Source organism: Erinaceus europaeus, chromosome 1, assembly GCF_950295315.1.
Source record: "Erinaceus europaeus chromosome 1, mEriEur2.1, whole genome shotgun sequence".
In the NCBI taxonomy this organism is placed as follows: domain Eukaryota; kingdom Metazoa; phylum Chordata; class Mammalia; order Eulipotyphla; family Erinaceidae; genus Erinaceus; species Erinaceus europaeus.
The window spans coordinates 117,302,073-117,318,557 of record NC_080162.1 but is presented as its reverse complement, the minus strand read 5'-3'; the positions used below and the strand labels follow the sequence as shown (position 1 = coordinate 117,318,557).

At 42.0% G+C, this 16,485-nt stretch overlaps 1 protein-coding gene across 6 annotated transcripts in view; it reads right to left on the bottom strand.

The window, feature by feature from the left end:
• Window positions 1-16,485, bottom strand: part of CABIN1 (calcineurin binding protein 1) — a 148,385-nt gene that overhangs the window by 129,208 nt on the left and 2,692 nt on the right. For all 6 annotated transcript variants that reach the window (XM_016187153.2, XM_060195252.1, XM_060195245.1 and 3 more), the window contains exons 2-3: window positions 1,393-1,469; window positions 771-863 (exon numbers count right to left, since the gene is read on the bottom strand). In XM_016187153.2, the coding sequence (XP_016042639.2) occupies window positions 771-863; window positions 1,393-1,395 (96 nt within the window). In that variant the 5' untranslated portion in view covers window positions 1,396-1,469. The remainder of the gene's footprint in view (window positions 1-770; window positions 864-1,392; window positions 1,470-16,485) is intronic.

Here is a 16,485-nt window from a genome sequence, read left to right as displayed (position 1 = left end):
GTTGAAAAATTTGGATCCATGAACTGAACTAACCCAAGCACACACCCAGAGAATAAATAAAGTGTCCCTGCAGTGTGACGGCCCCTTAGTGAAGTAGACACAACATGAGATGGTGAGCTGAGATTTACCAATGAGATTTCCCTCTAAGATCCCACTATGGAGACATGTGGATGCATTTAAAATTAACAGCCATCCACCAAAGTAAGAAAGCAGAAGTATACTAGAGTTTGCAGTGAGTACCTCCCTAATACTTCCTCTCCACTTTTCCAAGCTTTGGGTCCATGATTGCTCAACAATTTGTTTGGCTTTGTATGTTAACTCTCTTTTCAGTCACCAGGTTCCAGGTGTCATCAGGATGCCGGCCAGACTTCCCTGGATTGAAGACACCACCAATGTGTCCTGGAGCTCAGCTTCCCCAGAGACCCATCCTACTAGGGAAAGAGAGAGGCAGACTGGGAGTATGGACCGACCAGTCAACGCCCATGTTCAGCGAGGAAGCAATTACAGAAGCCAGACCTTCTACCTTCTGCAACCCTCAATGACCCTGGGTCCATGCTCCCAGAGGGATAGAGAATGGGAAAGCTATCGGGGGAGGGGGTGGGATATGGAGATTGGGCGGTGGGAATTGTGTGGAGTTGTACCCCTCCTACCCTATGGTTTTGTTAATTAATCCTTTCTTAAATAAAAAAAAAAAATAAAAAAAAATTAACAGCCATCAACAGAAATCAAAAGCGAGTTCTACCTACAGAGGAAGATCATGAGTCACATACCTGGGCCTCCTTCGTCTGGGTCTTATGACTTTTGAAACTTCCTTCATGATCATCTTCAACCGTGGAGCTGGCATTCAAAGCTGCAATTCGAATCTAAAATGGAATTTGAAGGGAAAGTTTTAGTTGAGATGTCATTGATACCCACAATGAGTACAACTATGCTCCAGCGCATAAACTATTCTGCCTCCGCTATGTTCTCAGAATGCAGGGCATGAAAAGTAAATGACCACTAAGGAAAAACAAATCTAGACTAGATGTATATGTGTGGATGAGGGGGTGTGGCACCCAATCTGTTTGGGCAGTGTAGCATGTCCTAGGTGTTACCTCCTGCAAAAGGAATAGAGGCTGGGGCACCACTCAAGCTATGTGTAAAGTCCAGGTATCAGAAGAACAGATTCTATCAAAAGATGCTAACTTGGTGCCTTTCTACCAACTGTGACCTGCAAGCAACTTCAAAAGATGGTCAGGCATCCACACCCTCTGATGAGCCAGCAGCTCTCCCAGAAAGAAGGCTGCTCTGTATGGGAATTTTCATGGTGCGCCAAGGTAAATGCCTCTCAACCGCAGGAGTGAAGTAACAAAAGAACACCCACTAGAAAAAAGTGCAAGCATCAGTCCTTACCATACTCAGAAAGCGAAGGGGTGCCGCTTAGCACTGCTTCCCATCACTGGCAGGGGCTGCGTCAGTCCACAAGTCTCCTAGACAAAAAAACAGGAGCAACAACAACAACAAAAAAAAAAGGTCCATGAAGAGCCAGGAAGAGTATAGTGCTAGGGGCCATGGGAACTAAGTCAGTCCCGCAGCGCACACCCCACTACAGACCTCTCCCAGCTCTAGGCACAGAGTAAGCTAGCTGCCTACGGATGAGTGTGTGGTCTATCACTCAGTCTCGTGGCCTCTGACCAAGCACCTGTCCTTGCTAGGCCAAACTCCAGGGACATTCTCACAAGAACAACTCCTGCCCCTAAAATTAGTGCTCAGCAAAGACAATAGACCTCCCACCCCATAAGAGAAAAAAAAAATTCAAAAGCTGAATGAAATGGAAACACAGATAAAATCTAAGGGTGGGAAACAATTCATTCCAAGGGATCAAGGAACAGAAAGCAGGACATTTTTGTGTTGAACCCTGAAGAATGAACAGCACTGTTCCAAAAGGCAAGAAGCAAGGAGGTTGGGGAAACACAACATGGTGGGGAAATAAGGAGAAAAATGACAGCTAGCACAGGGCCCTTGGTGCGGGGGTGGCAGTGAAGATGGAAGGTGCCATGCTGGATGCCACGCTAAAGAATTTGAAACTTTAGTCTATAAGCAGTAGGGAAGTCATTTTGAGTCTTTGGGAGGATAAGTTTTTAGAAATATAAAGGAAAAAACTGAAGAGACAGTCAGACCCTGCTGTGCAGATGTCCCCTCAGGCTAGTGCCAGTTCCTACGAGAGTTAATACGATATTCTCGAAGTACCCTTCCCAACCAATCCTGTCCCGGCTCGTCACTCCTAGTTTTTGCCCTATAAAGCCCTTCTTCTTCCGCCCCTCGCTCTCTTGCCCGCTTTTCACCTCGGTGAACGGAGAGCTGCTGCGCATAGCGGGAGGCGGCCATTTTTGCTACCTCCACGTGGCCCAAACCACTGCGCTCTCACCCAACTCTGAGGTGCCCGCACAAATAAAGAATTGTGTTCCCTCTCCACTAGGGATCTCCTCTCTCTCTCCTCCGTGTCGCAGCATGACAAGACTCCAGTTTTAAGTCTAAAGAAAATGACAGGGTTGGTGAGTATCTAGAGAAATTGATGGGGATGTAAAACAGTGCAGACACTATGGAAATCTTACTGGCAGTTGCTCAAAATGGTAAACAGGTCGTGAGTAACCTGGAAATTTCCTAGGCATTTAGCCAAGAGACGCAAATACATGTCCACACCAAAATTTATCCACAAATACTCACAGCAGCATTATTCATAACAGCTTAATGGGTGGGACAACCCAAATGTCTATCAACTGATGAACAGGTAAATAACAAGCAGTATGTCTGTATAAGGGAATTATCCAATTATAAAAAAGACCAACCTATGATACATACAACATGAATGAATTTTGAAAACATTAAGCTGAACAAAGCAGTCAGTCTCAAAAAGCTACATTATTGTCTAATGAACAGGCAAATCTACAGAAACAAAGTGAAAGGGGTCAAAGTGCGGTACTTCTGGTAGAGTGCACGTGTTACAATGTGTAAGGACACAGGTTCATGCCTCTGGTCCCCACCTGCAGGGGGCCAACTTCATAAGCAGTGAAGCTGTGCTGCAAGTGTCTACCTCTTCCTTCCCTATTCATTATCTCTATCCCTATCCAATCAATAAATAATAAATAAGATAGCTTTTTATTTTTTTAATAAATTTATTTATTTTCCCCTTCTGTTGCCTTTTTTGTTGTTGTTGTAGTTATTATTGATGCCATCGTTGTTAGATAGGACAGGAGAAATGTAGAGAGGAGGGGAAGACAGAGAGGGGAAGATAAAGATAAGACACCTGCAGACCTGCTTCACCACCTGTGAAGTGACTCCCCTGCAGGTGGGGAGCTGAGGGCTTGAACCGGGTTCCTTACGCTGGTCCTTGCACTTTGTGCCACGTGCACTTAACCTGCTACGCTACCACCCGACTCCCATAAAATAGCTTTTTAAAAGAAAAAGTGGGGAGTAGCACAATGGTTAAGCACACGTGGCTCGAAGCGCAAGGACTGGCAGAAGTATCCTGGTTCAAGCCCCCGGCTCCCCACCTGTAGGGGAGTTGCTTCACAAGCGGTAAAGCAGGTCTGCAGGTGTCTATCTTTCTCTCCCCCTCCTCTCTCCATTTCTCTCTATTCTATCCAACAACGATGACATCAATAACAACAATAATAACTACAACAATGAAAACACAAGGGCAACAAAATTGGAAAATGAATAAATAAATATATATATAAAAAAAGAAAAAGTGGGTTTGTGGGCTGAGGAGAAGAATAGATGGAATGACTACTAGCAGGCACAAAGTGCTTACTTTTTAGTATATTTTATTTATTTATTTACTTACTTTAGTGAAAGAGACAGTGAGAGAGTCAGAGCATCACTCTGCTTCCTGCAATGGCAGAAATCAAAATTGGGACCTCACACTTCAGAGTTCAGTACTTTACCCACTGCACCACCGTCCTGGTCACCAAAGTGTCTTTCTGAGGTTATTAAAATGTTATAAAGCAGTTGCTATGGTGGCTATACAATTCTGTGAATACAAAAGCCAATGAATTGTAAACCTTGTATATGTGAATTGTTTGATATGTGACTTGTACCTCAATAAAACTGCTAAGCCCAGAGGAGACTGAATGGGGCAGTGACAGTGGGGAGGACACACTCTAGAACAGATCTCTCTAGAACACTGAGGCAGGAAGGAGCTGCAGAAGGATTCTGGCCTGAGGGGAAAGGAGAGGACAAGGGTACACTATGAAATAAGACAGGAAGAGGAGAAATCAGAAAAAAAAAATCCCATCCTGTAGGCTGGCAAAAGGCACTAGCAGAGTATAACAGGGTATTATCAGTGAATCCTAGTAGACTGACAGAATCTGTGCTCCACCTGTCAAAATAAAGTGATCACTTCTGTTTATTATACAGAGTGCTCAGATGGTGATTTCTAGCATGAGCTTCCACAATAGGCTCTGAGTTATTCAAGGATCTTTCAAGGAAGAAAGCAGAACATTTTCATAAACTTCCAAACAAGCCTCCACTAGGCTGAAGTTATTTTATCCCCTGGGTTCTACATTTAGAAGAGAAAGAGGAATGCTGCTAACTCCTATGAATAAACTGTTTCTTTGCCATAAGCTATACCAAAACAGACACTGTTACCACTATACAATATGAGGTAAAGTGATAAAAGTAGAAACCATATTATTAAAGCCCTGCATGGAGTCAATCATTTTTAAAAACACATAGAAAAAATAGCACATGTCAGTGAGGAGGATACAGAGAAACTGGTGCAGCTGTTATGGAAAACAGTATGGAGCTTCCAAAAAAAAGTCAACACAAAACTAGTATATAACATGGCACTTTCACTTCTGAAATAAGGCTATACTTTTTTTTTTTTTTTCAGATAGAGAGGCAAAGAGAGAAACCACAGCTCTGAAGCTTCCTTCAGTGCAGTGGGGGTGCCAGGCTCAAATCTGAGTTGAGCACATAGAAAAGCAGTACACTGCTCAAATAAGCTATTTCTCTGGCTTGTGAGGGTCAGCTATCATAACCAGCGCAAAGCTTGCGGGAGAGAAGTCACAGGATAGCACTGGCATCTAGTAACTGGCCTCTGGAAATGCTTTCGGCAAGGAAGGTGTCAGCCAGCTGTAGGTGCCACCGACACATAGCCCCTAGGCTAGAAACCCACACAGCAAGTACACTGAATAAAGGAGGCAACCAAACTATAATGCTGTTTGTAGATCTAAACAATTAGATGTACAAAAGATACGGTAAGCAATATGGCTTATGAAAACAAACGGCGTGTCTGCAGGCAAGGGAGGCAGCATGATAGCTTATGCAACAGATTCATGCCTGAGGATCGGAGGTCCCAGCTTCAATCACTGCTTAGCAGCGCTCTGGTCAAAAAGTAAACTAAAGAATAAGCTAACCTCTAGAGGGTACTCATGATTGGTGCTTGCAAAACTGGAAGTTGCTTCACGTGTCAGCGAATGAGTAGTGGTTAAGTGAATGAGAAGGCCCTAGACATTACTGAGCCATTATAGTTTGTGTTACATACTCTTTGGCTACACAAAACTCACTAAAAAAAAAAAAAAAAAAAAAAAAACTGTATTTTTTTATTATTATCTTTATTTACTGGATAGAAACTGCCAGAAATTGAGAGGGATGGGGGATAGAGAAGGAAAGAGACAGCAAGATATCTATAGCCCTGCTTCACCACTCATGAAGCTTTCCCTCCTGCAGTTGCGGACTGCGGGCTTGAACCCAGGTCCTTCCACACTGATGCACTCAACCAGGTGTGCCAACACCTGGCCCCAAAAACTTTACCTCTTCCATAATAAATTAGCCTTTGCTTATTATAACTCTCTCACTTTACAAACTTGGTAATTTTAAAACCATTTTGACTTTTGCAATGACACTTTTACAAAAACACAAAATGTACAGTTGTGCCAAACTATTTTCCTTCTGTATATCCTTGTTCTACAAGCTTTATATATTTTACATTAAAGTGAAAAAATGTTTTACTCTAAAAAATCTTTACTCAAATCTGAGAGTCGGGCAGTAGCATAGCAGGTTAAGTGCATGTGGTGCGAAGCGCAAGGACCAGCATAAGGATCCTGGTTCAAGTCCCCAGCTCCCCACCTGCAGGGGAGTCACTTTATAGGCGGTGAAGCAGGTCTGCAGATGTCTATCTTTCTCTCCCCCTCTCTGTCTTCCTTTTAAGACCTACATGGTTATCATATATGCAGTCTTTTTTTTTTTTTTTAACCAGAGAACTGCTCAGTTCTGGCTTAAGGTGTTGTGGGGGATTGAACCTGGGACTTCAGAGCCTCAGGCATGAGAGTCTCTTTGCATAACCATTATGCTACCCCCAGCCATATATGCAGTCTTCTGGTGACTGAAGCACCATCATGAGGTGCAGGACTGTAGCTCTACCTCACTTAGCACTGTGTACCTGATGCCTGGTACTCTGTGAACACAGCAGTGATGAGCAGACAAGTAGTATCGAGGCAGTTTGTCTGCCTTAACGAGACACGTTTAACATTTCTGTCAAAATTTCCTCCTAGACCTGCATCTATCAAGCAGAGAACAGCCCTTGCAGGACAAGTCACACTGCAGAGGCTCACAGAAGCAGGCTGCAGAAAAAGGCCACAGTGTGTCCTAAATACGTGTAACTGGCACAAGGGAGTCCTGATGGTAAATACAAACAGTAATTAGGAAAGCGACATCAGAAAAAAAATTATGGGAGTCGGGTGGTAGCACAGTGGGTTAAGCGAAGTGCAAGGACCCGGTTTGAGGCCCCGGCTCCCCACCTGCAGGGGAGGTCACTTCACAGGCGGTGAAGCAGGTCTGCAAGTGTCTATCTTTCTCTCTCCTTCTCTCTCCATTTCTCTCTGTCCTATTCAACAACAACATCAATAACAACAACAATAACTACTACAGCAATAAAAAACAGTAAAGGCAACAAAAGAGAAAATAAATATAAAAAAATTAAACATTTTATTAAAAAATGATAACACCAATAGGTAAAACAAATAATAATAAGTAAAAAAGCAGAGACCAGTGAAAAGCCTCACCTGGGTGATGTACCAGCTTTGCCATGTTCGCAACCCAAGGTTGAGCCTGGCCCCCACCACAGTGGAGGAAGCTCTGGTGCTGCGGACTTGCCCTCTTTCAGTCTCTTTTTATCTGAAATGTCATCCCAAAGGAATAGAGCCCCAGAGACAGACAGATAGAAAGAAAGAGAGAGAGAAAGGGGAAAAAAAGGGAGAAACTACAATGGAAGTCAAACAAAAAATCTAGGAGTGAAAAACACAATTGCTATGAAAAGTTCACTAAGAGGATTCAATAACAGATTTGAGCAGGTTAAATAAACAAAGGGTCAATATCCCTCATACATGACCAAGGGGCTAAAGCCATTCAATGAGGGAAAAGAAGGCTCTGGAGCCTGGTAATGTGCACTTAGCCAGGTGTGCCACTGCCCAGTCCCCTTCTCAGTGTAGTTTTAATTGACATTTTTCTCTGTCCTATCAAATACTAATTTTAAAAATGCAAAGGAAAAAATGGCCACCAGGAGCATTAGATTTGTGTGTTGGCACAGAGCCCCAATGATAAGCCTGGTGGCAATAAAAAACTGCAGACATTCCACCTTACACCTGTGAGAATGCCCTGCATCAACAAAAACAGGAGATGACAGGTGTTGGTTGAGAACATAGAGAAAAAGGAATTCTGTTATGTTAGTGAGAATACAAATGAGTTTATTTCCTATGGAAAGCTATGAAGACTCATTAAATAAAAATGGAAATACCTTATGACCCAGCCATACCACTCTTAGGCATTTATCCAAAGAATATGAAAGCACTAATTCAAAGAAACATATGCACCCCATGTTCATAACTGCATTATTCGCAATAGCCAAAGAGTGGAAGCAGCCTAAATGACCATCAGCAGATGACTGACTAAAGAAGTTATAGGATATATATACTCCAAGGAGTACTACTCTGGCACAAAAAATATATATATATATATTGTGTCCTTTGGGACAAAATGGATGGAACAGAAAGTGATTATGCTTAGCGAAATAAGAGATGAAAGACAACTACCAGATGGATTCACTCATTTTGAAATCTAGAGATCTGATGCACATGAATTTGGAAAAAAAAAAAAAAAAAGATGAAGAAGAAGAAGCCAGCAAGCAAGCAAACTGTTTCTGAGAATTGTGAGAACTGTGGTGGTTCTCTTGGGGAAGAGGGAGGGTGGGATACAGAACTTTGGTGGTGGGTGTGGTATGGGACTATACCCTGTAACCTTACAATCTTATAACCTACTATTAATCACAAAACAAAAATCCTATAGAAAAAAAAATAGACCTTATAGACCAGCCAACATATATCTCACAGGTGAAGTTAAATGTCTGATATTAAGCTTTCTATTATAATTTAAGTGTCTGTCATTAAGCTCTAATTGTGCAGACATCCATTACAAAGATATTAATCTCAAATAAACAAATTGCCAAATGTATGGTACAGCAACTAGATAAGAAACCAGGTCACCTCACACATAAGTCCCCATTTTAGAAAGTCCAAGGTAACCTAAATAATTGACCACATTAGTGACTCCACACTTCCCTCACCACACCCTAAAATCTACTCTTAGGTTGTATAATTCACAAATGAGGAGCACACCTCCAAGTTCATAGCGGCCTTACTGACAATAGTCAAGATATGGAGACAGCAAGTAAGTCAGCAAATAACTTCCTACACATACATGGATTGGAATAATTAACATCATTAAAATGAATATACTATCCAGAGCCATATACAAATTTAATGCAATCCCCATCAAGATCCCAACCACATTTTTAGAATAGAACAAATGCTAGAAATGTTTATCTGGAACCAGAAAAGACCTAGAATTACCAAAACAGTCTTGAAAAGAAAGAACAGAACTGGAGGCATCACACTCCCAGATCTCAAATTATACTATAGGGCCATTGTCATCAAAACTGCTTGGTACTGGAACATGAATAGACACATTGACCAGTGGACCAGTGGACCAGAATTGAGAACCCAGAAGTAAGCCCCCACACCTATGGACATCTAGTCTTTGACAAAGGTGCCCAAACTATTAAACAGGGAAAGATGAGTCTCTTCAACAAATGGTGTTGAAAAAATGGGTTGAAATGTGCAGAAGAATGAAACTGAACCACTATATTTTGGCAGGAGCAAAGTCAGGCCTGCTGTATGGCACAGCCCCAGGAGGCTAGGGCCAACTGCAAAGTGGGGAGTCCTGGACTAAACTGAAGCTATTTTTCCTTACACTGATAATTTAAAGATTTATTGGATATTGAAAATACACAAATATTACCTGAGGACAATGGAGGAGGCAAGTCAGGCCTGCTGTATGGCACAGTCCCAGCAGGCTAGGGTGAACTGCAAAGTGGGAAGTCCTGGACTAAACTGGAGCCATTTCTCCTTACATTGATAAATTAAAGACCTATTGGCTATACTGGATATGTACAAATAATACCTAGGGACAATAAAAGGAGATCCCTGGGGGAAGTACATTGTGACAACAATTATGGCAGTGAGTGTGACAAGACTAAAAATGGCCTAGGAGCAGAAGCTGCTGTACCCATTGGGAGGCTTTCAGAAAAAGAGCTATTTGTCACCATTATAGGTTCTCAATTAGCTGGACTCAGACCAAAAGTCAGAACTATGGGTGGCTTGTAGCATGAGTGGCAGACTGTGATCTCCATCTAAATATAAAGAGGCTCTATTGCTTACCCTCACCCACAAACACCCTGCTTCCACTTACAGGCATCCGTGATGAGTATTAGGTTGTGTAGTTAAATAGCTAATGTTAGGATATATGGGTAGAAGTAAACTTTCATTAGCTAAAAGTTAATGAACTTTCATATACATAAAGGTTAACCAGAAGAGAGCCCCCATGGTGTGTGCTTACTTTACAGCGGAAGATTTCTTTAGGTGGACAGCCTATTATGATCTAGTTAGACCCAAGGTTAAGAAGTAAAGCTATTGATTTAGTTCCAGGGAGAAATGTTTATTCATACAGAATATCAGAACAGGGAGATGGTCAAAACACAGGTCATTTCAAGGGAACTTTGAAGGGAAAATTTAGACTACTGTCGACCAAGGAAACTTTCAAGGGTAGATTTAGGCTACCCCAGACCCAAGAAACTTTCAAGGGGAGATAAGGATGCCCCACACCTAGGGAACTTTCTGAGGAAAACATACCTATAATAATAATAATGTTGCTTAAGGTTATTCTTGATGTTAATGAAAACAATTATGCATGATGTCATCTGTATCCCTGATGTTAATGAAAATAATCTTACATGATGTCAACTATATCCGGGTAAAAAGTGTTTAAAGAATAAACCTCTGCAGACAGAGGGCAGAGATGCCTCTCTCCTACACCTGAAGCACCTGATGTGTCTCTCATTTCATTCATCTCTCCGACACCCCCTTTCCTTCAGGGACTCTTAATTACTTTTGCTGGGGCTGGCTCCTAGCAATATTTCACCAAACACAAAAGTAAATTCCAAGTGGATCAAGGACTTGGATGTTAGACCACAAACTATTAGATACTTAGAGGAAAATATTGGTAGAACTCTTTTCCACATAAATTTTAAAGACATCTTCAATGAAACCAATCCAATTACAAAGAAGACTAAAGCAAGCATAAACCAATGGGACTACATCAAATTAAAAAGCTTCTGCACAGCAAAAGAAACCAATACCCAAGAGACCCCTCACAGAATGGGAGAAGAGCTTTACATGCCATCCATCAGGCAAGAGTTTAAAATCAAAATATATAAAGAGCCAAACTCAACAACAAGAAAACAAATGACCCCATCCAAAAAATGGAGACTGGACATGGACAGAATATTCACCACAGAAGAGATCTGAAAGGCCAGGAAACACATGAAAAAATGCTCCACTGACTGTCAGAGAAATGCAAATAAAGACAATGAGATACCACTTCACTCCTGTGAGAATGCCATGCATCAGAAAAAGTAGCAGCAACAAATGCTGGACAGGTTGTGGGGTCAAAGGAACCCTCCTGCACAGCTGATGGGAATGTAAATTGTTCCAACCACTATGGAGAGCAGTCTGGAGAACTCTCAGAAGGTTAGAAGTGTATCTACCCTATGATTCTGCAATTCCTCTCCTGGGGATATATCCTAAGGAACCCAACACACCCATCCAAAAATATATTTGTAGTCAATTAAATAATATAGAAATGTAAATATAAAAATCATGTAAGATTTATAGTCATATAAATCACTAATTAATATGCGAGGGGAAAAACTGATTGTATGTCTCAAACTTTTTAAAGCACAGACTGAGTCTTTTTAATACATGGGCTGAGTCTTTGATATGTTGACTCTCTCAAAAGCCTAAACCAGGAAGAACAGAAGCAACCAGTGGCACAGCTATATACAAATAATGTCAAAGGACATAAACTATGGTGATGTTGTGTATGATACAGCAAATCCTAACAAAGGGATTTTTTCAAAGTTAACCCAATTACTAAATAATGTGATTATAACAGTAACTATCTATTGTCTTCTTGAACCCTAAGACAGCAGGAACCACACATTTCCACTATAGAACCTATATTTCCCCCAGTCCTGGAACCTAAGGGGATTCCCAAACAGATATGATGGGGCTAGACCTCAAATAAATCCCTCTCTCCATTGTTACAGTCATTTCTATCGGAACAACAAAACAGACCCCTTTGTGGACCCCCATAGGACCTTGCCCTCAACTTGGATCAACAATGGTAGAGAATGCTCCATCCTCCAAAGGGAGGATGGACAACATACTCTATGTTACAGGAAGATGGGTCGATATTGAGGCAGCTTGGACTGTTCCAACTCTACTCATGACCACAGAATGTGAGCTCAGATCTACAGGGATGCAGAGGTCACATAGGCTCCTAAGCTGAATATGGGCCCCAGATCACATCAAATCAATGGGGTGTACAGTCAACAATATTTATACCCTTTCCCCATATTAGGGAGCTACTCTCTTCCCTGATCCAGCTTTCTGTCCCTTTTCCAGCCATGACATCACCTCCCCATACAATAACTAGGATCCACCTGCATATCAGATTTCAGGCTCAGAGAAGAGAAAAAAAAAAAAAAAAACTAGTATAGCTACAGGCCCTTTGGAATATAACTAAAATATGCCTACTAGCTGTCTACAAAACCAAGGACCACCACCACCACCCCCGCCACCCGCCAACACTTCATCTGCACTATTCCAGCCTTTGGGTCCATGATTGTTCAACAATGTTTGGCTTTGTACTTTAACTCTCTTTTCAGCCACCAGGTTCCAGATGCTGGCATAATGCTGACCAGATTTCCCTGGACAGACGACCCCAACAATGTGTCCTAAAGCTCCACTTCCCCAGAGCTCCACCCTACTAGGGAGGGAGAGAGACAGGCTGGGAGTATGGATCGACCAGTCAATGCCTATGTGCAGTGAGGAAGCAATTACAGAAGCCAGACCTTCCACCTTCTGCATCCCACAATGACCTTGGGTCCATACTCCCAGAGGGTTAAAGAATAGGAAAGCTATCAGGGGAGGGGATGGGATACGGAGATCTGGTGGTGGGAACTGTGTGGAGTTGTACCCCTCATATCCTATGGTTTTGTTAATGTCTCCTTTTTTAAATAAAAATAATTTTTTTTCTTTTTTTTTTTTCCTCCTCCAGGGTTATTGCTGGGCTCGCTGCCTGCACCATGAATCCACCGCTCCTGGAGGCCATTTTTTTCCCCTCTTTTGTTGCCCTTGTTGTAGCTTCGTTGTGGTTATTATTATTGCCCTTGTTGACGCAATTCGTTGTTGGATAGGACAGAGAGAAATGGAGAGAGGAGAGGAAGACAGAGAAGGGGAGAGAAAGATAGACACCTGCAGACCTGCTTCACCGCCTGGGAAGCGACTCCCCTGCAGGTGGGGAGCCGGGGGCTCGAACCGGGATCCTTATGCCGGTTCCTGCGCTTTGCGCCACATGCGCTTAACCCACTGTGCCACCGCCCGACCCCCAATAAAAATAATTTTTAAAAAAAGATTTGTGTATACCTACGTTCATAGCAGCACAATTTGTAATAGCCAAAATACCTGGAAGCAACGTAGGTATCCAACAACAGATGAGTAGCTAAGCAAGTTGTGGTATATACAGAATGGAATACTACTCAGTTATTAAAGATGGTGATTTCACCATTTTCAGCCCATTTTGGATGGAGCTTGAAGAAATCATGTTAAGTGAAATAAGTCAGAAACAGAAGAATGAATCTGGGTCCTTGGAGCCTCAGGCATGAAAGTCTTTTGCATAGCCACTGTGCTATGTATATATGTACACTGTGCTACAGTACAATGTGCAAGGACCCAGGTTTGAGCCACTTTTCCCACCTGCAGGGGGAAAGCTTCATGGGTGGTAAAGCAGTGCTGCAGGTGTCTCTCTGTCTCTCTTCCTATCTATCTCCCTTTTCCCTTTCAATATCTGAGGCTCCAAAGTCCCAGGTTCTATTCCCCATACCACCATAAGCCAGAGCTGAGATAAGTGCTCCGGTTAAAATATATGAAAAAGGAAGGAAGGAAGGAAGGAAGGAAGGAAGGAAGGAAGGAAAGAAGGAAGGGAGAAAGGGAGAAAGAGAGAAAGAAAGAGAGAAAGGGAGAAAAAAAGGAAGGAAGGAAGGAAGTCATTAATGCACATGGAAAAGCTCCAGAGTTGGAGTGGTACTGTGGTATCTCTCTCTCCCTCCTCTATCTCTATCTGAAATTTAATAAAATATAAATAAAGTTGACCCAGAAGCAGTGGAATCACTCATGCATGAGGCCTTAGAACCACAAAGCTGTAAAAAATAAAAAGAGCTCAACAGCTGGAGAAATAGCATAGTGGCTATGCAAAAGACTTTCATGCCTGAGGCTCCTAGGTCCCAGACTCAATTCCATATGCCAGACCAGTACTCTGGGGGGGGGGGGGAGTGAAATTCAGTATTATTCATAATAGATATAATGCAGAAGCATCCCAAGGGACCACTGACAGTTAAGTAGATAAACAAAATGTAGTCTATACATATAGTGGATATTATTTGACCTTAAGAAAGATATCCTGGGGGCTGGGTGGTGGTGCACCTGGTTAAGTGCACACGTTACAATGCGCAAGGACCCAGGTTCAAGCCCCTAGTCCCCACCTGCAGAGGGAAAGCTTTGCAAGCGGTGAAGCAGTGTTGCAGGTGTCTCTCTGTCTCTTTTCCTATCACCCCTTCCCTCTTGATTTCTGACTGTCTCTATCCAATGAATGAATAAGGATAACAATAACAAAAAGAAGGCTATCATGACACATGCTACAACATGGCTGAATCTTAAAGACATAGTAAGAAATAAGACACAGAACAAATCCTGTATGATAGCATTTATATGAGGTACCTAAAATAGTAAAGTTCAGAGACAGAACATAAAATAGGAATATGTAAAAAATGAAAGTCCTAGACAGCCAAATGCTGGGGAAAGAATGTGGAGACTGTTTACAGTTCAGGGTTTCTGTTTGAGAAGATAAAAAGTTCTGAAGATGGATGGTGGTGGTGGCTGCACAAGTGTGCAAGTACTTAATGTCACTGCAATGCACAACTAAAAATAGTGAAAATAGGGCCTGAGAGGTGGTGCAGTGGATATGGCATTAGACTTGAAAGCCTGAGTCCCAAGTTCAACTCCCAGCATCCCATGAGCCAGAATGATGTCTGGATTCTATACTGTGTTAATAAATAATTGTTATTAATTTTTAAAGTTATAACAGTACATTTCAAGTATATTTTCCCACAATGAAGACAGAAAAAAATTTGAGGGATGGGAGTCAGGCGGTAGCGCAGGTTAAGTGCACATGGCATGAAGCACAAGGACGGGTGTAAGAATCCTGGTCCGAGCCCCTGGCTCCCCACCTGCAGGGGAATCGCTTCACAGGCGGTGAAGCAGGTCTGCAGGTGTCTATCTTTCTCTCCCCCCTGTCTTCCCTTCCTCTCTCCATTTCTCTCTGTCCTATCCAACAACAATGACATCAATAACAACAACAACAATAACTACAACAGCAATAAATTAAAAAAAAAAAAAAAAAACCAAGGGCAACAAAAGGGAAAATAAATGTAAAAATTTTGTTTTTTAAATCTGAGGGACATAAAGCCTGATAGAAAAACATCTGACAAAAAAAAAAAAACACGGAAAGAATAGACAATTCACACATACAAAGACAAACAACTGGCTCTCAAGCATATGGTAGGACATCACTCATTAGAACCTAAACACCTCTGTCACCTAGGACACTGGTAAAACCTATAATACAACAGCACACTCTGTTGGTGAGGTCTGAAAAAACAAGCAGTATTCTCACACATTGTAGGTGGGAATGCCAGTTGAAACAATCACTCCGAAAAGAATTTGACAATAGTCAATAAAATTATACATATGCTTTCCTTTCAACCTAGCAATTCCACTGGTAGGAATCTATCTCCAAAGATGTCCTACCAACAACATATATGCAAAGGGCTATTCATTCCAGCACTGTCTATAGTGGGAAAAATGCTGGAAACACCCTAAGTGACCATAGAAATTATAGTGAATCAACAGGCTACAATACATGCACACAACAGATGGAGAGGCATTTGTAAAAAACGAGAGGGGAGTATTTAGAGTAATATGCTTCGTATCACTCCCACCAAAAGGGAAAAACAAGCCATTTGTCCATCAAATGGCAAACAAACATGTTGCACCCATACAACAGAATAGCATTCAGCCAGAAAACTTAATCAAGTGGAGCCAGGAGGTACTGCACACATTACCATGCACAAGGTCCCCAGTTCAAGCCCCTGACCCCACCTGCAGGGGAGAAGCTTCATGAGCAATGGTCAAAGATGAGCAGTGCTCTCTTATAATAAACAGATATTAGAAAGAAAAGAAAGATGCCAGTCTTAAACTACATATTGCATGAATCTATGTGTATCAAATGTCCATGGGCCTGGAAAATAACTTACTAGGTAAAGTGCACACACTACCACCCAAACAGACCAGGTTTGAACACCTGTACTATCAGAGATAGGGACACCATGCATGCTCCATCAATGGGGGGGCAATGCTGTGGTGCTGCTCCTCTCTTGCTCTTGTTCTCTTGCCCTCTTCTCAGACCCTGGTGGGCAAAATAATGATAACAATAATAATAATAATAATACCCAGAATAAGCAAATCTATCTAGACAAAAAGTACATTAATGGCTGAGGGAGAAGGTATTGGAAATGACTGCTATTGGATACAGGTTTTTTTGTAGTGATTAAAATTTTTGTAATACTTTATTTTATTTTAATGCATGAGAGATACAGAGAGAAAGACCAGAGCACTGCTCAGCTCTAGCTGGTGGTGCTAGGGATTGAACTTGGGGCCTCAGAGACTAAGGCATGTAAGATTTTGCATAACCCATAATGCTGTTTCCCCACAC